At 36.6% G+C, this 23,784-nt stretch overlaps 3 protein-coding genes across 3 annotated transcripts; 2 read left to right on the forward strand and 1 right to left on the reverse strand.

Annotated features, from left to right (window-relative positions):
• Positions 1-356: 356 nt before the first annotated feature.
• LOC124537498 (3-ketoacyl-CoA thiolase, mitochondrial-like) lies at positions 357-4,306 on the forward strand. Its single transcript, XM_047114367.1, has 8 exons — positions 357-569; positions 848-1,014; positions 1,089-1,220; positions 1,483-1,747; positions 2,028-2,203; positions 2,630-2,830; positions 3,342-3,496; positions 4,219-4,306. The coding sequence occupies exons 1-8, from the start codon at positions 551-553 to the stop codon at positions 4,298-4,300; spliced, it is 1,197 nt and encodes a 398-aa protein (XP_046970323.1). The 5' UTR covers positions 357-550; the 3' UTR covers positions 4,301-4,306.
• A 305-nt stretch (positions 4,307-4,611) lies between these two features.
• Positions 4,612-6,409, reverse strand: LOC124537267 (probable protein BRICK1-B). Its single transcript, XM_047114045.1, has 3 exons — positions 6,124-6,409; positions 5,647-5,729; positions 4,612-5,389 (listed from the first exon to the last, which is right to left on the reverse strand). The coding sequence occupies exons 1-3, from the start codon at positions 6,242-6,244 to the stop codon at positions 5,363-5,365; spliced, it is 231 nt and encodes a 76-aa protein (XP_046970001.1). The 5' UTR covers positions 6,245-6,409; the 3' UTR covers positions 4,612-5,362.
• A 365-nt stretch (positions 6,410-6,774) lies between these two features.
• On the forward strand, positions 6,775-22,273 carry LOC124537361 (focadhesin). The gene is made up of 19 exons (XM_047114189.1): positions 6,775-7,133; positions 7,511-7,714; positions 7,809-7,968; positions 8,471-8,613; positions 10,835-10,986; positions 11,354-11,910; positions 12,192-12,296; positions 13,333-13,445; positions 13,661-13,864; positions 14,417-14,609; positions 15,695-15,788; positions 16,660-16,862; positions 17,530-17,772; positions 18,120-18,389; positions 18,850-19,040; positions 19,759-19,878; positions 19,954-20,131; positions 20,925-21,052; positions 22,118-22,273. Exons 1-19 carry the CDS (start codon positions 6,853-6,855, stop codon positions 22,170-22,172), a joined length of 3,594 nt encoding a protein of 1,197 aa, XP_046970145.1. The 5' UTR covers positions 6,775-6,852; the 3' UTR covers positions 22,173-22,273.
• Positions 22,274-23,784: the final 1,511 nt, after the last annotated feature.

Genomic DNA, 23,784 nt, shown 5'->3' on the forward strand with positions numbered 1-23,784 from the left:
TTCGATAACAATAATTCTTTATTATAATTAATTCGATAATCTATCGTAATTATAGTTAGGTATCACGTAATTATATTAGCATAATATATTTGTAACACTATTGTAAACGTGAAAGTTTTAACACACATTTAAACAACATAACCTTGAATTCCATTTTATTTACATACTCTTACAGATAAACCATTACATACAAATGTCAGAACAAAATTGTTATTGATTACAACTTACAAGTATTAAGTTATATGGAAAATAAAAGCTACCGTAATTGAATAGATACGAAACAAAGTCATATTTTACGTGCGAAGTTCGTATATTATATTGATGCTTTAATATCCTAATTTTCGAGTAAAGTAACAAAGCATCGCGAAGCCTAATCACATAAATGGCTTGTTGATAATAAACAAATACGTAAGCAAACACAAAAAATTATACAATTATAGATAAAATTGTTTTGTTAAAACCTGTTCGTGACAACGATCATATCTTTTTTGAGGTTATTTTAAATCCGCTGTATATTTTATCATTCTTTATCAGTTCGCTGGGTATCTTCATGGCACTCGCTTCTAAAGGTGAGTTTTAAAATATCACAATGACTGCATTACTAGTATTACTTTGAGGCGATTAATTTTTTTATCTTGTAGTCATTTATATTGTTTATGATTTGTTTGAAATGATTGTTAATGATATACTGTTGATCGTTACTTACAATATCGGATACTAGCACTAAATTAATCAATAAAATTACTATTTTAAAATAAAATAGTTATTTATTTTTAATTATGTGGGTACAAAGGTATCATCTATATAGTAAAGTCAACTTCTGTTTGCTAATAATTTGTATTTTCAGGTATTTTTGTCGTTGGCGCGAAAAGAACGCCATTTTGTAAATATGGCGGTTCTCTACGGGAGTTGCCAGCATCACATGCGTTTGCAGCCGCGGCAAAAGATGCTTTAAATTCTGGAAATCTAAATCCAACCTTAGTTGATAGCACGATTGTTGGAAATGTGAATTTTGTTAGTGCATTTATATTATCTATATGTTACTATGATATTTTTGTCTTATTATGAGCTAAAACTTAATATTTCAGCTGAGTCAATGCGATGGCGGTAAAACTCCAAGATACTGTGGTATTTATGCCGGGGTTTCTATTGACAAGCCAGCATTGGGAGTAAATAAGGCTTGTGGTTCGGGTTTACAAGCTGTTCTTACTGGTGCTATGGTAATATGTTATTTAAATCTTTGTATGAATCAGGATGCATACGTCATTTTAGTAGAGAAAAATGTAATCATTTTTATGGCTAAAATATATCTCAAATGAAATCACATCATTAAACAAAAATAGATTTTCGAGTATCACTAAGGAAGTTAACGAGATCAATCTTTCCTGGCCGTACGAACCGTTTATAACCACATATAATATGTTTTTTTTTATATTCTCATAGATACATAGCTCTTTTGTATATTATGTAGTTACTTTACAGGAGATTTTAACAGGTTCTGCTGACGTCTGTCTAACGGGTGGAACGGAACTTATGTCCTCCCTCCCTATACTGGTTCGTAACGTTCGGTTTGGTACAACTCTTGGATCATCATATCACTTCGAAGATCATCATCAAAAACAATTTCTAGATAGCTACACAGGGCTGAGCTTAGAAAAGATGGCAGAAAATATTGCCGTTAAATACAATATAAGTAGAGAGATGTCAGATGATTTTGCTCTTAAGAGTTATTTGAAGTGGAAGGCAGGTGAATATTTAGCTGATGATAAATAACTCATTACAAACAAGTCACTGCAGCGACATCCTATAAAAAAGTACAAATATCAATAATATAAAGATACCATTTAAAAATAAACAATTGTTTAAAATAATATAATTTCTATAGCGGCGTATCTAACTGTTGAGAATTCCACACATTTTATGGCCAACACTTTTGCACAATGTACCCAAATTTTAATAATTTAAAAGACTTATTGATTTATTTCCAAAGCTTGTCTCTCAATTTGTATTGCAATCGTCGATTTTAGGTCAAGAATCAAAATATTTTAACGACGAACTTACCAGTTTGAAAGTGATGTTAAGGAAAAAGGAAATTTTGGTAGACAAGGATGAACTCCCTGAAGAAAACATGACTTTAGATAATATGGCCAAATCACAGCCGTTACTCGAAGACGGAGTGGTCGTCACATCTTTAAACTCATCGGTAAATCATTCTTTTGTTTTTATGATTCTAACTTAAAACTGTTAACAATTAATGTTGTCTTAAATTTTCGCGATTATTACACATTTAAATAAAACTAGTTATAACGGATTTGATCGAGCACTTTACAGCGTTCGTGGTCACGGGTAGACTGACCCGTGACCACGAACGCTGTAAAGTGCTCGTCGGGATGCCAAAAATAATTAATATACGAGATTCAAATCCGTTATAACTAGTTTTATTTAAATGTTATTAATTAATAATTCTTAAATACACATATAGTTTAAATTGAGACGTATGGATATTAATAATACTGACACTCAAAATATCATTCAAAATCACTTTATTTTCACTCAACAACTCAAGGGAATTGAATGAAACTTAAAGGCATTACGACTGACAGTAATCATGGACGAAATGTTGTGTCAGGTGCCTGCAGACGGAGCTGCAGCTCTCGTTCTGGCCAACGAAGCCACAGTCAAGCGTAACAACTTGATTCCTCTGGCGAGAGTGGTGGGTTGGGCTGCTGTCGGGGTCGACCCCCTTGAGACTGGACTGGCGGCTGTACCGGCTGTGAAGAAACTATTACAAGTTACTGACACGGATATTGACAGTGTCGACTTATTTGAGGTGACTACTTTGTATTTATACTAGCGGGTGCAATACTGATACTAAATATTCTACAGAATTTGTTTACGAAAACACATTAGAAGCATCTAAAATGATCATTTTTCCTTTACTATATTATTCATATTATATACAAAAACCTTCCCCGTGGATCACTTCTATTAAAAAAAAACCGCATCAAAATCAGTTGCGTAATTTTAAAAATCCAAGCATAGGTACATTAGGACAGACAGCGGTAAGCGACTATGTGATGATAGTAGCTGGATGTGATTAGTTTAGTGGTTAGTTTATAAGGCAGTAGGCCTGGAATATTTAAGCTCTGGTTTGGGCCAAAAGTTATTTGATTATTAATTAATATTTTTGAAATCAATTCAAACTTTCTTAACAACGACATCGCACGATATGATGGATTAATTAGTATTATTTATGCATTCAACTGACATCTGTGCATTTCTACCTACACACACAATATTGTAAAAATAATGATACCATTATTTACATTTATTTCTTCCAGATAAATGAGACATTTGCTGCTCAAGTTTTGGCCGCTGTTAAGGAGTTAAAAATAGACGATAGCACAGTCAACGTAAACGGCGGCGCCCTTGTGCTCGGCAACCCTGTGGCCGCAACTGGCGCTAGAATGGCCGTTCATCTTGTTCACCATCTTAAGTATGATAAATAACAGTGATAACATAATACACACGCCACACAAACGCCCATATACACGCATATAGTGCGGGTTGGTGGAATCACATGAGGCAGAATTTGGTTAAAATAAGACATAATATGCAGGTTTCCTCACGATGTTTTCCTTCACCACCAAGATCGAGATGGATTATAAATACAAATTAATCACATGAAAATTCAGTGGCGCTTGCCTGGGTTTGAGGCTATTTGACAATACGAAAAATAAATTGTGAATTATTGTAATCAGTGTATATTATGAGTTTAAAAATGGTTATTTACTAACAAAACTTGAAAATAATACTTAATTTATTTAAAAATCAATAAATAAAAATGCATTTTTTTTAAACGTTTGTCACGTGACACAAAACGCTCCTGATAGGCCGGGCTTATGATGAAGTCACTTTGCTATACTACTACTATATGTACCACAGATTGAAATACAGGAAAGTGACGTCACCGACCTCATTGCAGCTCCATATTGTCCAAGTAGCGTTTTCGCGCGTTATTTAAATATGGAATTTTTAATGATGTTTTCGGCAAATATGTACTAGAAATAAAAAAATCTACTTTTACTGGGTTGCTTAACCTCTACTAAATAATATAAAATGGATTTTAAAAACCAGTCAAATAGCCTATTATCGGTTAAGAGTGACGCTCAAACATCTATTAATCTCGGCTATAGTAACGAAAATAAATTGTTTCAGTCGTATCAAAGCGAAGCGGGGAATCGCTGTATCCAGCTGTGGGGGTGGGCAAGGAGTGGCGGTTATGTTTGAAGCTGTCTAAGGACTTCAAACAATATAATGTAATTACTAATATTTATTGGAGTAAAATTATATCACCAACATGAGTGGAAATAATTTTGAAAGATATTAATGAAATGTTTTCAATTATGAAATACAATGGGATGTACATATATAATCGTTTGATATATTTCTTAAAAATTAACTTTAGTTATATACTATATGTTTATATGACCATATACATACCTCTTATGCTTTAGTTGTTATTAGTATTAAAAAGTAAAAAAAACATGATTTTTTTTAAATTGTATGTTATTCACATATATATTTTATCATCAATTAAAACAAGTAAAAAAGGTTTTAAAGCAATTTTATTAAACAATGGAATTATTTAATACTCAAATTTAAAATAATAAAATGATGTATATATATACTACATGATACTTGTTGACAGTTTTCTTATAATAGCCATATTGCAAGGCATAATTTTAATGTGCAAATAGAGCTAATTTCAAAAGTATAAATCCATACACACCAAATTCTTTTACTACATGTATACACTAATCTTTCATACATGAGAAAGCTCTAGAGTAAATATCATTCACAATAGTAAAAACACTAATAACTCCATTACTTTCAGACAATAAGTATATTATACTCGTGAACACTTTCATCTATAATCATAGAGAATCTCTATGAACAGTCGATAATCTCATTAATAAATCACCAAAGACTGAACATGATTATTGAAATCAAATGTCAGTTAAACTTATTTCAATATAAAAAAAGTAAGCTTAGAATATTTTAATGACAAGCACAGTAAAAATATGAGCTTATTTTTTTTTTTATTTCATGTCTGGCAAAAGTCATAAATAACTCATTAACAAAACTTAGCAGTAAAGTTGGCACAACAAATAATATCAATACCTTAATATAATCCAAATATTTGAGTACATTCTATAATCTACTTTGAGATAATGAATATAAGGATTAATGTAATCATACAACGTGAATTAAGGTATTGATATGTAAAGAATGCATTTGAAATTTAAATATACATAAATAAATGCTTTGAAGATATCATAAAAAAGAAATATTTCTTTGTTTATGTCAGCGTCTCTCCTTTGGTGACCTAAAAAAAAACAAATTAATATTAAGTACAAACATATCAATTTCATAATCGTTCATTATTGTAATCATGATGTTTTATTGTCATGTACTTTATTGTCACTACAACCTTAGTTTTTAATTTAAAAAAATATATATATTTACCCTTTGGTTAATGTGCATAATAGTACTGTATTTAATAAAGTTACCTATCTAATAAAAATATAATTCAAAACTTATATGAATTTAACATGTTAACTTCTAAATAAATGTTATACTTACACAAGCTTCCAAATAGTCAATTTTTCTCTCTAATGAAACTAGTTTTTCGTGTAATGCAGCCAAGCGAGATCTACAGGACATATCTGAAAAATATATTTAATGGAATTTAATAGAATATAATAGAAATAAAATAATAATAAAAAAAAACAAACTGCAATTTAAGTTGCAACTCTAATGTTTAAAACTTCTAAATCTTATTATGAATACAATTATTGCCATATTTTTAAATGTTTCGGGCTACAAAGGTGCAAGTCTACTAGTTTATTTAAAGTTATCTTCTTTAAATTCGAAATAAACACAGAACAGAACTGACATCATTTCGATATAATGAAAATGACTAATTGATAGAATTAAAATATGAAAGATAAATAACCAAACAACTGATTACACACACACTTATTATTAACATTTAAGAAATATTCCTGTACAAATCATGATTAGGATCAATAACTTTCACTTCCACTTTCACTAACTTACCAAAAGAATTAAGAAAATCTGTTATTTTCTTAATGCTTCCTGTTATTACTTCAATGTACTCTCTGTTTGCCCAATCTTGCTGGATTTGTTTTTGTATAGTTTCTCGAGGTGGTTGTGACATTTTTGTCGTGGATTAATATTGATTTATGAATACACAAATCACAACTACGGGTTTCGATTATTGCTATTGCAAATACGATATAGTGAACTATGTTCTACATTCATGCAAGTTAATCAGTTTTGACAAAAACTAATATTTAGTGATTTTGATCATTTTAGTGCTGCCATATATAATTCACTTAATGGGGAAATGGGTTATATATAATGAATGTATAACTATTATGTATATGTTTTAAATTTGAACAAAATATTGAACATTATTTTAAAATAATTGATTGAAATTAAATTTTATAATACAAGTTTATATAAAAATAAATATTTGAATTTGTTGAATTGAATGTGTTCAGAAATTGAGTATTGTCTTTAACAATTATAATTAGATTAATTAAGAAACTTTGCATAATACCAGAATTTTAGCAGATAGAAAAATAAAATATTCTGTTCGTCATGTTGATAAATTAATCTTTTGAGTACGTCTGATTTATTTTTAAACGAAAATGTCAAAAAACAGCTGTACGGTGACAACAAGCTGTCAAGTGACACATGAACAGCTGTGAGCCGGCTGTGTGTTACATATTTTTGTAATTTAATTAGTTTAATATACAAAAAATGGATGAAATTGAATATAAATTAAAAACGAACAATAGTATTTTAATCGTCAATGCAGTAGATAAATTAATATCGACAATAAAATCAAAATATAAGCCTGGGGAACGTCAAAAGTTTGTGCTAGAGAATGAAGAATTAAAATATTTAAGGGATAAATGTGCTTCTCCCGACAATATGGTGAGCTTGACGGCGTGCCAAGGGCTGCTGGCCTTGGTCGAGCTTGGGGTTCTCGAAATAGCCCATACCATGTCAACAGTCGTCACATTACTTCCAAGTACACAGTATGTATAAAGCACAGGTTTTGTTTATTGTATGCTTTTCCTTCAAAATTACAGAAATAAATAAAAACTTATCATATAAATAATAATACTTACATATGTTTTTCTGGTAGGCTTTTTTTGTAAGTATGTACCAGTTTGTAACAAAAAAAGAAAGAAAAACCCAAAAAGCTCATTTTGCGTTCATCTTTGAAATATGTTTTATGATCTGTGAATACCTGAACTTGGAACATGGTTGAGGCGGATTTAGACTTTAGATAATAATTAATAAGTAAACACCAGACCTCAAGCATCAGATAAAGTATCTGTAAGAGTTTACACATCTTTCTTAGAAGAACCTCTCGAAGAAGGAACTCATTAAGTTACTTGTAACTTTTTAGTAACTACTCAGCAATCATTTCAACAATGGCCGGGCTTTTAGTTCTGGATCTAAAGTCCCGCTTGATTCCCGGACAACAATACAAGTGTCAGTTCTCACTGAAGTCACCGCAACACCCATTCATAACTGTTCTGGAAAAGAATAAAGATGCTGAGGATGATGTTTTAGCGCAGATGCATGCTCTCTGCACACACCCTGAGTATACGTAAGTTTATTATGCAATATTCAGTTTTAATCTTCCATCCCTGCTTGTTGGATTTAAAGTAAATATTTATTAAATGTAATTGAATGTTTTCCAGGATTGCATCAAACAGCTTAGAACTCTTAAGGCCGGTGTTTCTCTGGCTGACATGCAGTCCACATCGAAGTCACAGCATCAGGCCATGGCAGTTGCTGTTGAGCTTACCTCAGTCTGATGCTCAGTCCAAACTCTTACTTTCCTGCATAAGTTGTCAACAGGTGACGAAATTATGTATTATCACTATTTAATGTAATTAAAATGCCTTGCCTCTTTGACCATATATTTAAATGAACAATCAATCTCCTTCAGAAAAGGAAGGGTACCTAACAACACTCTCCTCTTTCATGCTGGTGAAGCTTTAGGTGAAAAATAGTTAATAGTATGTGTTCTAAAAGTTGCAATCATACCTACAAGCAGAGGTGTAGCTAGGTGAGGAAGGGACCCAGTGCATAGTAAAAGAATTGGGCCCTCGCCCATCCCTCTTTAACTTACATTTCCTTTAAAGCTATGCATAGAAAAAAAAATTGTGAGCAGCTTAAGGTTCAGGTTAGAGGGCCCCCTGACCTCCGGGGCCCTATACTGCATCAACTGGCCCTGCGATAGCTACCTCAATGCTTTCAATGGTAGACTATTAAAGTGTAACACTTGTGAAGCAATGGGGAGTAGATATAATCTGTGATAATTTTAACGTATTTTTATTTTTAAATAAATATCTGACAGGTCTGTAATCCAAAGCAAATAGAGCAAGCGTATGCAGCTTACTCCGCGGTGACGGACGCGGCGATCTATCAGCAACGCCGGGAGCACGTGGTAGCCCTCATGCCCATGCTCGCTAGGGTCTGTGCTGAGTTAGTGACACACGGGTAAGACGACTGTTTGTATCTGTTAGATATAATAGGTTGGGGAAAAAGTTTCTTCGTATTTTATATGAAAATTCAAAAAGTTTTTTTTATAGTTTATTTACATTTGACTAAAGTATGTAAGTTCCATTTTGTTCCATAACTTTTTGCCATCTTGTTGGTTGTGACATGATCCCATTGCTGTAAAAATTTTGGGGCTTCTGATCGAAAAACTGCGACAAGTGGTTTTGGCAGTCCTCTCGTGATGTTAACCTGACACTGAAGGAATTCTGCAGAGACCGAAACAGATGAAAATCTGAAGGTGCAAGGTCAGGACTATACGGCGGATGCATTAATACCTCCCAGCCAAACTCTCGTAATTTTTGTTGAGTGGCTAAAGATGTGTGAGGTCTAGCGTTGTCATGGTGAAAAACCACACCCCTTCTGTTGATCAATTCTGGCCGCTTTCTCTCAATTTCTTGCTTCAATCTTTTCAATCAATTCATCAATTGTTCGCAATACAGTTCTGAATCGATGGTCCTGCCGGGCGGTAACAGCTCATAATGAATGATGCCCTTCCAATCCCACCATACACACAGCATTACCTTGTTGCGAGTTAATCCGGGTTTTGCCACAGTCTGTGAAGCTTGACCGACCTTTTACCACGATCTTTTTCGCACGTTCTTGTCGTATGTGATCCACTTTTCATCACCAGTTATCAGCTTCTTCAAAAATGGTTCGGTTTCATTACGTCGTAATAAAGAATCACAAATGAGTACACGGTTCATTAGGTTTCTTTCAGTGAGTTCATGAGGCACCCATATATCGAGCTTTTTTGTGTACCCAGCTTTATTCAAATGAGTCAAAACCGTTTTGTGGTCAATTGCCAGTTCTTCAGCTACATCGTAACTACTAATATGCCGATCTTGCTCCACTTTTTCAAAAATGGCATCAATTTTGTCTGTAACAGGGCGACCAGAGCGAGATGCATCTTTGATATCAAAATTTCCTGCTTGAAAACGCTTAAACCAAACTTGCGCTACTCTCACAGATACTGCATTAGGTCCATAAACATCACAAATTTTTTTCGCGGCTTGAGTTGCATTTTTACCTTTTTTATAGTAAAATTTTAAAATGTATCGAATTTCTTCTTTAGATTCACTCATTTTAACAACAACAAAAACAAATGAAAATCACACAAATTCCTAATTTGAATTTGGAAGTGCCTTCTTTAAAATTAAAACTTTTTAATGATACCAAAACCAGCCAGATACAAATGGTATAGCCAAAAAGATTTTATTACAAGTTCATACATACTATATGCGAAAAGACTTTTTCCCCAACCTAATATGAATATATTATCATCGTATTTTTCTATGATTTTTTTTTATATATTGGTAATAGACCGGGAGATGATAATGACAAAATATTTGGTCATTTGTTCTAGTATGGCAGTTCTTCAGGGGGTCTAATTACGTAAATCGTTTTTTTTTTCGACTATCTGAAAATACAAGCATTTTTGTGGAACAAATCGTTCGACTCTCGTTATTTTTCCGACGCGTTCGATTAAAGCCCACGCGATTGGGCCGCAGGTGCGAGCGGTATGACCATCATCTTCCTTTTAACTTTACGTAATTAGACCCCTGAAGAAACGCCATACTGGTACAAATGACCAAATATTTTGTCATTATCATCTCCCGGTCTATAATGATAATACCTTCGTTTGATTAGGAAAATTCTTCATTCACTTGTTCCTGTAAATTTGTTTCTCTATTCCATTCATACATTCATCTCTATCTCCAATTTGTTTTGTCGCCATGTGATGTACTCTAGTATATTTTTAATTTTTACATCATCATCTTCGCGTATATCTAGATTTTTGACAATGTTACGGTAGGTTTAACTTTGAACTTGTGGTCATAATGATTCATACTGTGATCAGCAGTGACGATAATTTCCTGTGTGTGTCGGACAAAATTTAGACTGCTGTAAGTTGTTGTAGCCTTAAATTTTCTCACATTAGAAGAGTTTAGTTTTTTCCATCAACTGCAGGTTTACTTGGCTCACTTATTGACACTTCCTGGCTTAGTTAGGCGGAACTTTGCGGTTCTTTCCTTGTTAAACAATGTCCCCAACTCTATGGCTCACTTTACTTATTGACACTTCCTGGCTTATTAGGCGGAACTTTGCGGTTCGTTCCTTGTTAAACAATGTCTCCAATTGTAGATCAATTAATCTGTTACAGACGCGACCCGCGCGGCTGCTACAGCTTGATCGAAAGATGCTGTGCCCTAGACGCTCCCGAACTGAAAACGGTCGCCGGTTTCACAGTCATGTTGCTCGCGCAGAACTTGATTAACACCTCCGCGCTGTATCTACATGAATTGTTTAATCTGTGTAAGTAGTGGATCTTCTATTTCTGGTCAGTTTATAAGGATATCCCAATGGGCATTTGTTGAAATTTTAATATAGGAATTCTCATTGGAAATCTGGAGATGAGAAGTTGATGGAGCTTAGTAATTATCCCCGTGAATGTTCCTTCGTATTTATTGAGTAGAGACAATAAAAATTGTCAGCACTTATAGCTTGTTTTTCGCAAGATACAGCATTGAAATACGACAGAAATGTGATCAATATCCAACTTTAGCTGATGAAACCTGAATGTCCTTTCAAATATAAAAACTAAGATCTTTTGCTCCTTGTGATTGTAACATTAGGTAGATTAGTAAGTAAAGTGACCAAAATCACAGATATAATTTTTCAGGTCTCAATATAATCAGCAAATATGAGTTTCCGTCAATATGCCTGAACTCCTTCGTCGGACTATCGCTACAGTGGCTCCACCTGCCGTCGTATTTAACAAACAACGCCTTAAAAGTAGCCTCCAAAATCGTGGACATACATCAAGAATCCAAAAATACAGACACGGGCCTTCTAATAGCGAATTTAAAGTCGAATGCAACTTTCCAAGCCCTCGTCCATGTCGATAAAGAACTGTACATTTATTATAAGTTGCTTAATACCTGGGAACGGTTGAGAGATAATGAGGACAAATTAAAGAGTTGGATCGAAGGTTTGATGAACGCGAACGATCAGCTGAAATTGGAGCTGCTTACATTTTTTATAGGGATTGTAATGGACAAGCATGGGAATTTGGACATTGTTTTGAAGTGTATAAGGTTGATTATCGATTTGGTTCGAGTGAAGAAGGAAGTGTCAGTGACGGTTTTGCCAGTTTTACTGTATAAAATGGCGAATGATATGCGGCCGAGTGTCAAATTGGAGTGCTTGAAGGGCTTGCCATTGATGGCTACTACTAAAGTGAGTATCGTTTTAAAATTCATAAATAAATATCATTTATACTGTATATAGATTTACAAACTTCATTATAACTTACAATTTATATTATAATTAAAAAAAAACAGCGCTGACACTGAGATGAATTATAAGCACAAATTAAGCACTATTCAGTGGTCCTGTAGTTTAGACGCTTTTTAAGCAGTGGGCTCTCGGCTCTTTATGAAATAACATTTTATTCAATAACTATAATTATAGTATGGAGAGTATAGGAATTGGTAACATTTTTAAAAATACACTCACAGGAAAACGTGCCCGCGCTGGTAGCGATATTGAACAAGCTGAAAGTTGGAAGAGGCGTCCCAATTTCTCTGCTTATCAAGCTCTACACGAGTCTCGCTGAAACACAGGTAGGCTTTTCTTGCTGGAAAAACGCATTACGCGCTTCTCATACGTGATAAAAGGGGGGGGGGGGCGGGTGATTCCCCGGTTCCCTGGACGCTGACTATGCCCCGGTCTTACCCACTAAAAACCAGCATCACTTTCTCCGTCTTTCGGCGAGCGCCATGAGATCGCTTACGCATGCTACCGTGACGCCCTGACGGTCGCCCTCCAACGCCTAGGGGGGATTCCCAGGGTACAGAGACCCCCCCTGGTACAGATAGACTTCAGGTCAACCTGCGACTGTTAGTTAGTTGCGAGTTTATCTGGCAAATGTTTTACTTGCGCTGCACTGTAATTTTAATTGTATTTGTAAACAATTACTGTTCGCTTCGTATGTTAGGCGGAAACACTAGCATATCTTTTCGTGTTGCTCGCCGCGACTTTGTTTTGAATACAGTAATACCCCGAAGTTACGCGATAGATGGGACCGAGCGCGATTTTGCTTATAAAGACATACAAAATATCTTTAATTAGGAAAAATAGAATTATAATAAAAAAATGGGATAAATAGAACAATAATTTAAGAAATAAATGTGTGTGTTATTGTAGATAATATGACATTATATTATTATATAAACAGTGTCAACACAATTCAAAGTTATTTTGATGTTGAAAGTTACATGGTTTTTTCTTCTACCGTAATATTTTTATGTGCTTATCAATTGTAAGCTCCTGATTGTGTGAATCCAATTCTTGAACTTTGTCACTACCCACATCTAAATTTATTTGTCTACCAAATTCGACAACGTCACGTAGAGACGCTAGTTTAAATGAAGTTACTATGATATTACCAATTTCGATAGAAATAGAAAAAAAAAAATGCTAGCTTTGAAAGCTAGGCTTTGAAATTAGCTACCGTAGACGAAATTCGATTACATGCATATATTACAGCATTACTACTCAACTTTTCACTGACTAAGTTTTATAAGAACAAGAAAGATTTGTTACTATTATTATTCCGCAACACGTTTTGCGTTTTATCTTACGCATGCGCGTGCGCAGGCCCGCTGCTTCCCGTACCTGCAGGAGACGTTGTCGGAGAACTCCCCCGCGGAGCTGAAGTGGGAACTCGACGCGGCGCGTGCGCAGGCCGTGTTGAGGATATGTGAGTTACGGTTAGTATACTATATCTCTACACGATTATGTCACATCCGAGAATTATTATACTATAATTTTCTTTTTGTATAAAAAGTTTTGAACTTCTCTTTTGGTTGTTGTAAGAGACTGAAGGAAACTTTCATAACAAATAGTTGAGAATGGATATGGTGACGATGGTACCATATCGTCGTGCGGCCCTTCGCCATAAGTTTGAGTGTCGTGTCGCCCGCAGGCCGACCAGTAATGGCCTGGAGCTGGTGTCGGTGATCTCGTCGCTGCTGACGCGCTGCTCGGACCGCGCGGGCGCGGCGGCCAGCGCGCTGGCACTGGCTGCGCTGGCACAGCTGTGGTGCGCCAGCGCCGTGGCGCCCCCCGGCGCCTGGCGCGCCATCGAGCCCCGCCTGGCGCGCGACGCCCGCCCCGCCGTGCAAGTCAGGTACCCCACCTTCGCTTTCTGATGTAAGAGAACATTAATACAAATATTACTCTAGGCGACGCGTTATCTATTTCAGATCGTCTGGTTAGATAAATGTGATCACTTGTGTTCAGGGCCGTATTTAGGGGAGGGCAACCGGGGCAACTGCCCTGGAGCCTCCACATGAGAGGGGGCCACAGTTTTCAGCAAGTTAACAAATACTGAGATATAGTCAAATTATAATAATGTTACCATTTAATATTTTAAAAGTTACCGATACAAATACGAAACAATTCATAGCTTACTGATTGAAATAAAAAAAACGAATTAATTCATAATAATATAATTATTAGGTTGTTCACGCTTCTGTTTGTCTAGGGCCCTCACTGCTTTGTGGCCCCGGGGCCTCCACACCTTTAAATCCGACTGTGCTTGTGTTGTTCAGAGAGCATGTTATTTTTAGGAAAAACGCTAAATGATACAACAAAAATGATGTATTTAAATGGAAACTTATAAGCGGGATATAAACTAGTCATTTGTTTACTGCTGCTGATCGGCTAAGTCGCGTTACAGCCTGTGCAATCTGCTGGCGGAAGTCCCGGCGCTGCGCGTGCCGTCGGCGGATTTCGATCAGCTGGTGCGCGAGGCTGCGCGGCGCCTGTGGCAGTTTGTGGCGGAGGCCCACGAGCCCGCCGTGCTGGGCGCCGCCTGCGACGCGCTGGCGCTCTACAGGGTCGACGACTACAAGCTCAGAGACATACCCGAGGTGGGACTTAGAAACAACCATATTCTCCTATACAAGTGCAAACTGGCCATTTTGTCCTAATATTTAGACAAATCTTGGGCCTTTTTATTTAAATTGAATTTTATATTAAAGCGTCCAGATTGGACACGTCACGTCAGAGTCTTACGAAGCTAAATATGAGCAGCTAAAGCTGTGTCGCTCGGCAACCCTAACTTCTCTTCTCTCCTCTCTCTTTTCTTATTTGTGTTAACTATAGTAGCGGCACGCTATGAAGGCCGTTTTGACGTTTGCCCGCTCATGAAGTTTCGTATTTAATAAATAATTACATCAAAGAAACAAATTGTTGTTCTTTATTGTCAATAGTGACGTGCAGTTAGTCATAAAATTTATCGAATGTGATTTCAAAACTACAAATATTAGAGTACCGCGAAGATAACTTTTTTTTGCGCAAACGTGTACGTCACACTCTCACACTCGACCTCGTAGTCGCTGTTATATTTGTGTTGACAGTAAATATTTTATCTATTTTATAAATTATTTATTTTATTTATATATGTTTATTGTAGAAAATGATAATAGAAATAATATTAGTATTCAGAACAGGCAACAGAACGTACCTATATAATTACATTGATTTAAATTGATTTCGTTCGAATATATTACTTAAACTTATTTTATATTTTTTTATTAAACTTTTTTAATCAGATACTACTTGCAAAAAAACTTGAATTAAATTACTTGCAAAAAACAAAGATTTGAATATATTATATCGATAATAAATTTACATTTCACATCATTTTTTTAATGTGTCAAAACGGCCATCGTATCTTAGCGCTAGAATAGGTTATAATAAATCATAACTAATAAAAAGCAAAGCTGTGTTTTGTTTGTGCACATTGTTAGTGAGAGTCGTATCAAATGTACAGATTAACAGCAAGGAACGAGAACGCACGAATCAAAGCAGTATTTTACACTAATCCACTTAGTTACAATTATACGTAACTATTGGTTACACCTGTTTAATCCTAAAAACTGTTATTTGTTACACTGAGAACAAAAATATGTGTTTAAGCTCGTATTGATTTTCCCTTTTGCGTGTGTAACAGATCTACCGTCGCACAGTGAAGCTGCCGCCGTCGTACTGTAAGACGCCCGCCGACGCGGCTCGGAAACCCGAGGATGTCCTTGACTATGTGCCTTGTAAGTATGTTTTGAAATGCTCAATAAAAAAAGGCTTAATGACGTTTACTGAAAATATCAATGCGGGGTTATAGAAAGCTATCATATATCAAGAGGCAATGAAAGAAAAAAAGAAAAAACATTTATTGACATACACACATATAAAGAAAAAAATATATATACAAAAATGGATATAAAAACAACATAAACAAAGAAAGATATAATAATAAAAAATATATAATGAATATAAAACTAGTGTGCAGTCAAAAGTACAGCTCAGGCTATGAGGGATTTTTATCCCTCTGCTGATTTTCAACTGTTTCCCTTGTAGCCACGCAATAACAGTATCAACTTAAATAATAATAACGGAAACCGTATAACGGAACACCGTCGACGTCAGTGTAATCGTCACCGCACGCCCATGTAGATTACGTCACGTTGCGTAATGCTATTGCTATATGCTGAGAACGCACTGTGTCAGTATTTTCTTAAGTTCCTTTGCGGCTATCTCTTTCCCTCTCTTGGGTGCGGTTACAGCTGCACCCTTACTTTGTCGCACTTGTCAATGATAACTTTGTCGCTCCTCGAATCTTCTAGGTCGGGAAACATCTGAAACTTAAAAATTACTTAGCTTTTGTATTTAGAGTACTACCCCTCAAAGTTTTAATCCGATGAGTGAGTGCTGCTAATCCAGATGTCATCACCAAGTGATCACACCAAGTCCTGAACTACCAGACGAAAGTTCATCATCATCAGCCTATTTTTGTCCACTGCTGGACATAGGCCTCTCCCAGTGCACGCCACTGTGGTCTTTCTCCGGCTACTCGCAGAGCTAGCTTTTTTCGGCTAGACGAAAGTTACGAAAATGATATTTTTCCACTGTATCGTGTAGGCGAAGTCTGGCCGGAGGTGTTCAAGAACTCGAACCAAGTCGCTCTGGCGAGTGTGCAGCGTCTCGTCAGCAAGCTGATGGAGCGCGAGATCAAAGCGTACCGCAGCGGAGTGTACGCCACACAGCCACGCGAGCCGCCCTCGCTGGCGCACCTGCCGCCCGCCAGCCCCGTGCGTGGCCTCATGGAATGCTTCCGCAGGCAGGTTAGCACTAATACCACCTGTTAGTCGCCGACCATTTCGGTCGCAACGTTATTTGGTTGGGCGTTAAACGGTTTTTTTATATCATTAAAATTGATAATTATGTATTCAACAACAACAGCCTGTAAATTCCCACTGCTGGGCTAAAGGCCTCCTCTCCCTTTGAGGAGAAGGTTTGGAACATATTCCACCACGCTGTTCCAATGCGGGTTGGTGGAATACACATGTGGCAGAATTTCTATGAAATTTGTCACATGCAGGTTTCCTCACGATGTTTTCCTTCACCGCTGAGCATGAGATGAATTATAAAGACAAAATTAAGCACATCAATCAGCGGTGCTTGCACCCGCAATCATCGGTTAAGATGCACGCGTTCTAACCACTGGGCCATCTCGACTCTGCTGCTCATTCCTTTCAAATATTTAACTGATGCTTTTGTTACAAAATTCAACACCATTTATTTATTTATTTATGCTTTATTGCACCAAAACTATATTCTACATTATACCATTAAAAGTTGCATAAATGTGACAGGAGACCTTATCGCTAAAACAGCGATCCAAATCCATGCAACTTTTGGGCAGAGGACTGGTATTAGTACACCCAGCTTGAAGTCTAAACATATATATTCAATATATGGAATAATGCATGTAATACATCTTCAAAACAGGCGACTTCTCCATCCTACGACTACCCAGAAGCGGTCCTTCTAGCCATACTCGGCACTCTCTCAGCGGATTACCCGAAGCCTCTTCCACCTCTCGACTTCTGCTTCCTGCACGAAGTGTTCCACAGAGGCCACCACTGGAAGGCAGGCTGCGTGAAGCTCGCGGCCCGGCAGGCGAGCACGTCGGTGTCCGCCAAACGTCTGATAGAGAACTTCTTGCAGAGCATCGTGCCTGGACGGAGCGAGGTTAGTTCATGCGATTGCGATGATTTATCGTATTGGGCTATAGAGTGGGACTCTATAGTCCGATTATACGATTTCAGAAGAGCAATGGTTTATAAGGTATTTGTTTTATGTATAATAAGGTATATGTTACATTCATCTATTTATGTCATTTGCCATTAACCATAATATATTTTATTGATTTTAAGACCATAAATTAAATTCAATTGCAACAGCTAATGACGTCCTCGTCGCAGCGGTAACTAATATGCTATCGGTACTAAAGCATACGCTGGGGGTAGAGTCTAGTTACGTCACTCGTGTTGTAAATTTAATCATCGTGTATATTGTCTTTATAAAAATCTTTTCAGGAATCTGATATAATGCTGTTCTTCGAAAACCTCCCGATCTTCTGCCGCACCGTGCCTCCAAACAACATCCGAACACCTCTGGAGAATTGTCTCACTGAGTCATTCTACCAGCTACCGAAGTCGAGTCAGGACCCCGAGGAGTTGCTCTTCATCAAGCAGCTGAGGATTATCAAGGAGTGCTTGGAGTCGGACAGGATACACGACGCCAACAGGACCCTCCTCTCGCAAATCGTCGAAAACTACTTTTCTTTGCTCGATGATGATCACCTGGTAAGAAATGACCTACCAAATAACCAGTAATGAGAATTTTACACAGGCCCCGTATATCCTATAGCTGCGTCGAGTGTCAGTTCCTTTTCATAATTTGACCAAGGCAGTCATAGATTTTTGGTAAACATGGAATAAAGAAATAGTTCGGTAAGCTTTTTGGATAGGAGGACTAGAGTCAGTTTCAATAAATAAAACTAATTATAACGGATGAATCGCGTATATTAATTATTTTTAAACATCCCGACGTTTCGAGCACTTTGCAGTGTTCGTGGTCACGGGTAGACTTAAGGTTTAAGACAACATTAGAGTCAGTTTCGTTAATGTCATTCATAATTTGACCAAGGCAGTCATATTTTTTGGTAAACATGGAATGAAGAAATAGTTCGGTAAGCTTTTTGGATAGGAGGACTAGAGTCAGCTTCGTAAATGTCAGTACTGATTTGAATGGTTTTGTGGCCAGGCGTGGCCGGCGTACCTGGACACGTGCGGGGGGCTGCCCACCAAGCACCTGGAGCGTATGACGTCACCGTCGGGGTGGTGGGAGGTGTCCGGCGCGCTGCTGCGGCGTGCGGGTCGCGTGCGCGCGGCACTGGCGGCCCGCTCGCTCGTGTGGCTCAACGAACTCGTCGACGCGCACGCCGCCTGCCCGCCGTACGTGCCTGATATTAATACGATTATATATGGCCTCCCTAAATTTGAGCACATTTCTTCATATCGGTTAATGCTTAATTGGCTACCTATTAAAGATCGTAGGCATTTAAGAATACTATGTATTCTACACTCTCTTGTTTATAATCCACTTGCTCCTTCTTATCTTAAGTCCTGCCCGCCGTGCGTGCCTGTCTCATATTAAATTTATCACAAAGTGCAAAGATGACTTATTAACAACTAGCTTTTGCCCGCGACTTCGTTCGCGTGGACTTCAGGTTCGTCCCGTCTAGTGTAGTAATCGCTTAAAATCGCTTTGTAAATAAGCCATTATTTCTCGTACAAAGTAAAGGATAAAAAATTGTTATTGTGGGTTATTCCTAAGAGATAAACATATACCATCACGCACTTTTTTGTAGACCTTTTTAAGTTGTACAATACTGTAGTACATTGTTTTGATCTATCCTGTAGGATTCAGTCAGCGTTTGCAATGTAAGCGCAATAATGTGTTTTTTTACGACCTCACATTAGAAACCTCAAAAATTGTAGCCTATATGTTATTCTGATGTATAAGCTATATTGTGGTAAAGTTTCATTCAAATCCATTCAGTAGTTTTTACGTGAAAGAGTAACAAACATCCATACATCCATACATACAAACTTTCGCCTTTATAATAGTAGTAGGATTTAATCAATCGAAATATATTTCTGCACTTTAAAGGGAACAGGAGAACTTCCTTCGCTGCATATTACCGGCGCTGCAGGCCGCTAAGCCTGACGAGCAATCCACCACGGACTGGTTCCTGCAGCTGCTGGCGCGGACGCAAGTCGCCTTTAACGAGTCAATATTTTTCTAATTAACTGTTTAGCAATCTTAATAGTCACAGATTATTTAAATTCAACTCGTGCCTCGTAGGACGGAAGACGAGACGCAGAAGCTGTTCCTGTGCGACGTGTTCTTTCTAAGCGTGGTGGTGTTCAGCGGGCTGTGGGCGCTCGAGGCGGAGCCCGGGCGCTCCGCCCTGCGTCGCGCGCTGCCCCCCGCCGCCGCTGCGCTCGCGTCGCGCCCCGCCTGGCGCGCCGCCGCGCTGCCGGTGAGCATGGTCCTTCTAGCCGGATTACGGCCTGACTTGAAAGCTTTAGCTGCTCCAACTCAAATGACTTTATTCAAACTCAACCAACGGTTCGGAAAAAGAAATATCCCGACTTAACAAGTACCGCTATTAAGCTGAAACCGCACTTTAGCGGCGCGGAGCGGCGTCGATTAATATTATATCTAAATAATAATATGATTCAAACCGCACCACAGCGGCGCGGCGCAGCGTGATGCGACGCAGCGCGGCTTGTTTGGGCGCCAAAGAATATTTTGCCGCGCAGCGCCGCTCCGCGCCGCGCCTCTGCCGCTAGTGCGGTATAGCTAGCGGCGCGGCGCGGCCGAATGTAATATACTCAGTTCGAGTTCAACTAGCAGCCAAACAAGGCGACGCACGATGGACGACGAGAAATTGATATCGATATGAATTTTTCTTTTGACATTCTCAAATTAGTATGAAAACGAACGGTGTCTTTCAAGAGTCGTGGAAAAAGTTTGTGGTATTCTCCCTCTTTGTAGCGAAAACGTGGGATGTCATGTATCCATGTAGATTTCATACATTTCCATTTCTCTAATTTTTCTGCCTCTTCACATAGTAAAGACACCGCGATCACTTTTTCAAAAGTTTCGTCCATCTTCAATGTCGTCTAGCTACGCACTGACTAGTGAAAAGGCCGCGCCGCGCCGCGCCTCTCCGCTCCGCGCCTCTAAAGTGCGGTTTCAGCTTTAGATGAGTCAAATTTAGGAACAACTTATATTCCAACCTTCTTAATGGCACCCACCCCACGTGGCAGTTACTGGAGTGGCTGTGCCACACGCGCGACACGATCCGCGAGCCGAGCACGGCGCACTGCTGCCAGCGCGCGCTGCTGGCGCTTCGCCACACGGAGCAGTTCACCACGCAGAAGATCTGGATGAGGATGTGAGTACCCATACGAAGGATTTCTTATTTTTTTATTTTATAATTAAGAGAATCCTTTTGAAATTTGTCCCTGTTGGTAATATTATATGTATTCAGTTTGGATAGAAATTTGATTACTATTAAAATAGTATATATCCTATTAACTGGGCAAAAGACATCTCTACTTTTGAGGATGACATTTGATACTGATAACACCACTCCCTGAGAGAGTACATTTGTGTTTCAGAGTTTCATTCTACTCAAGTTTCCTCACGTTGTTTTCACAAAGCACGAGATGAATTGTAGTTATGAACACAAATAAAGCACACGAAAATTAAGTGGTACGGTTTGCAAAATTCGCTAAAAAAAATAGATTATTTAAAAACACGTTGCCTAATATATTTACTTTCTCTTTTTCACCGCTAAAGGGGGAATATCGAAGAGATCTAAAGAGATGGTGTGTTTGTATCTGTAGTACTTTTTTACTATTAACATTGCTAATTTACAATTCATAAAAATGTAAAAAGCAGTAATACGAAACAACGTTTTAGTTCTGCTAACTGCCAATTGTGCTTATTTCACTGTACATAATTCTTAATTAATTTAATAGTGATAACGAGGTTCAAGGTATAAAAATAATAAATAAATGAGAATAGCAACGGCTCTTATTCGTGAGGCTCGTTCAAGGTCACTTTAATAACCTACATACATACATACTTTTATTATAAAATGACATTAGATCAGTAAAAAATGATGGTAATATTTGCAGCTGGAAAGCGCCTTTTAGTTCGTTCAAAGGGAAATCCAGTACTTATTAAATTTATTATTTTTATACTTTGCCTGCTTTGTCAGTGACGCTGATGTCATTTGAATATTTGTTTTAATTAAATTGTATATAACAATGCTAAAATATGTGTTTCATCAATATAATGTTAATAATATTTTTAATCAGAAACAATGTTTATACTTTTTTTTTGTTGTTTGTACTAACATATAAGTAGGTGCAATACTTGTTGTGATAACGCTACACGCTATTAATAACAAGAATATTAGTGCATTATTAAAATAACGAAAATATTTTTGCAGGGAGATGAATTATGGAAAGACTGCTATCGCGTTAGAAGATTCAGAAGCTTGTTAATGAGATGTTAAAATAAGTGTTGCCATGTATTATATTACTAATATTTATAAAATACACGAACGAGGGTTTTAAATGTTAATCTGCCCAACTAGTATTATGACATACAATGAACATAACACTAAAATGAAAAGCTTGGTTTGTTTCTTAGTTTTATTTAAATGGGAGAAATCGATCTCTTACTGTATGATAATTCTCCAAAATGGTGCTTCTCTAAATAAAAATCAATTAACCCATAGTTTCTAAAATAATTAATCAACGATGTGATCGCTCATTGGTCGTTTATTTCGTGATCTGTGTCAAAGATCAATGATTATTTACATTATAGCCAAATAAATATACACCTAAATCACATTTTTGAGAAATAAACAAATTTGAGAAAAAACATGTATAATAGTGTACATACAAATTGTACAACCGTTAAATATCCTTCCTAGTTTCCTACTTACCTTCCCGAAAGACTGAATTTTATTGTTACTTGAGACAAATTGTTTTTTTTTTTTAAAAAAAAAGATTAATTGTTCAAAATTTAAACCAATAAAAGTTGCATTCAACATTTCTTCTCTAGCCTTAATAATACTTTTAAATCAAGTGATTACTAATTATAATGTAAATGATGCAGATTTAAAGTTACTATTATTATATTATTGAAGGTATTTGACAATGTTATTCTACATAACACATTAAAATAAGCAACGTTTTTATACGAAAATAAAAATGACAATATTGTATCTAATCGATCCAAAATGTTTAATAAAACAATAATATATACCAAAAACGTCTTTTATTTCACTATATCATGTAAACATTCATTGATTATATTATAAAATAATTTTATATAGAGATCATGTTTTATTGATATTATAAATAATACTAGACTTATTATATATACTGATATCATTATTTTTAATCTGTGGAACACTGAACATCTTATTACAGTAAAGATTTCTTTTTCATGTTAATAGTATGTAACTATTTACCTATGCGAGAGGAGCAAGACTTATTAATATCTAATATATCTGTTTTATGAGAAAGATAGGCGCATATTCCACCACACTGCTCTAAAGCGGGTTGGTGGATACACATGTGGCTGAGTTTTTAGTTGTAGTTGAAATTAGACATATGCAGATTTCCTCACGATATTATCATTCGCCGCCGAGCACGAGATGAATTATAAAACCAAATTGAGCACATGAAAATTCAGTGGTGCTTGCCTGATTTAGAAGCCAAAATAATTGGTTAAGATGCATACATTCTGACACTAGGCCATTTGGCTCTAATAATAGAGATAAAGTAGTACGATGAAGTCCCACATAAAAACTTCAAACTATTTTTAAATGAAGCTTTTACTAACATGTTTATGATATATTTATTTACAAAATTGTTAAATATTTGTATTACCAATTAAATATCTACATCACATATAACTTATACTACACAAGTGTTGGTTCTTTGTACACAATAATTTACACTCACTCACTGTCACTTATATCACGTTTAATCTAATGTCAGTTCCAATCGTTATCACCACGAGCAAATGTTTTACTAAACTAACTAGTCTAAATACTAAAAGGGAGATGATCTCTACATATTTCGTTACTTGATCTATCATATT

The sequence above is a fragment of the Vanessa cardui genome, chromosome 18, assembly GCF_905220365.1.
Source record: "Vanessa cardui chromosome 18, ilVanCard2.1, whole genome shotgun sequence".
NCBI classification, from domain to species: Eukaryota; Metazoa; Arthropoda; class Insecta; order Lepidoptera; family Nymphalidae; genus Vanessa; species Vanessa cardui.

Coding starts and splice junctions, on each gene's coding strand:
- LOC124537498 (XM_047114367.1), top strand. Junction 1,748..2,027: donor TTATTTGAAGTGGAAGGCAG/GTGAATATTTAG, acceptor CGTCGATTTTAG/GTCAAGAATCAAAATATTTT. Junction 2,831..3,341: donor ACAGTGTCGACTTATTTGAG/GTGACTACTTTG, acceptor TATTTCTTCCAG/ATAAATGAGACATTTGCTGC.
- LOC124537267 (XM_047114045.1), bottom strand. CDS start 6,244: ATGTCACAACCACCTCGAGAAACTATACAAAAACAAATCCAGCAAGAT. Junction 5,730..6,123: donor AGATTTTCTTAATTCTTTTG/GTAAGTTAGTGA, acceptor TATATTTTTCAG/ATATGTCCTGTAGATCTCGC. Junction 5,390..5,646: donor TTGACTATTTGGAAGCTTGT/GTAAGTATAACA, acceptor GTTTTTTTTTAG/GTCACCAAAGGAGAGACGCT.
- LOC124537361 (XM_047114189.1), top strand. CDS start 6,853: ATGGATGAAATTGAATATAAATTAAAAACGAACAATAGTATTTTAATC. Junction 12,297..13,332: donor CGAGTCTCGCTGAAACACAG/GTAGGCTTTTCT, acceptor GCGCGTGCGCAG/GCCCGCTGCTTCCCGTACCT. Junction 17,773..18,119: donor TCGTGCCTGGACGGAGCGAG/GTTAGTTCATGC, acceptor AAATCTTTTCAG/GAATCTGATATAATGCTGTT.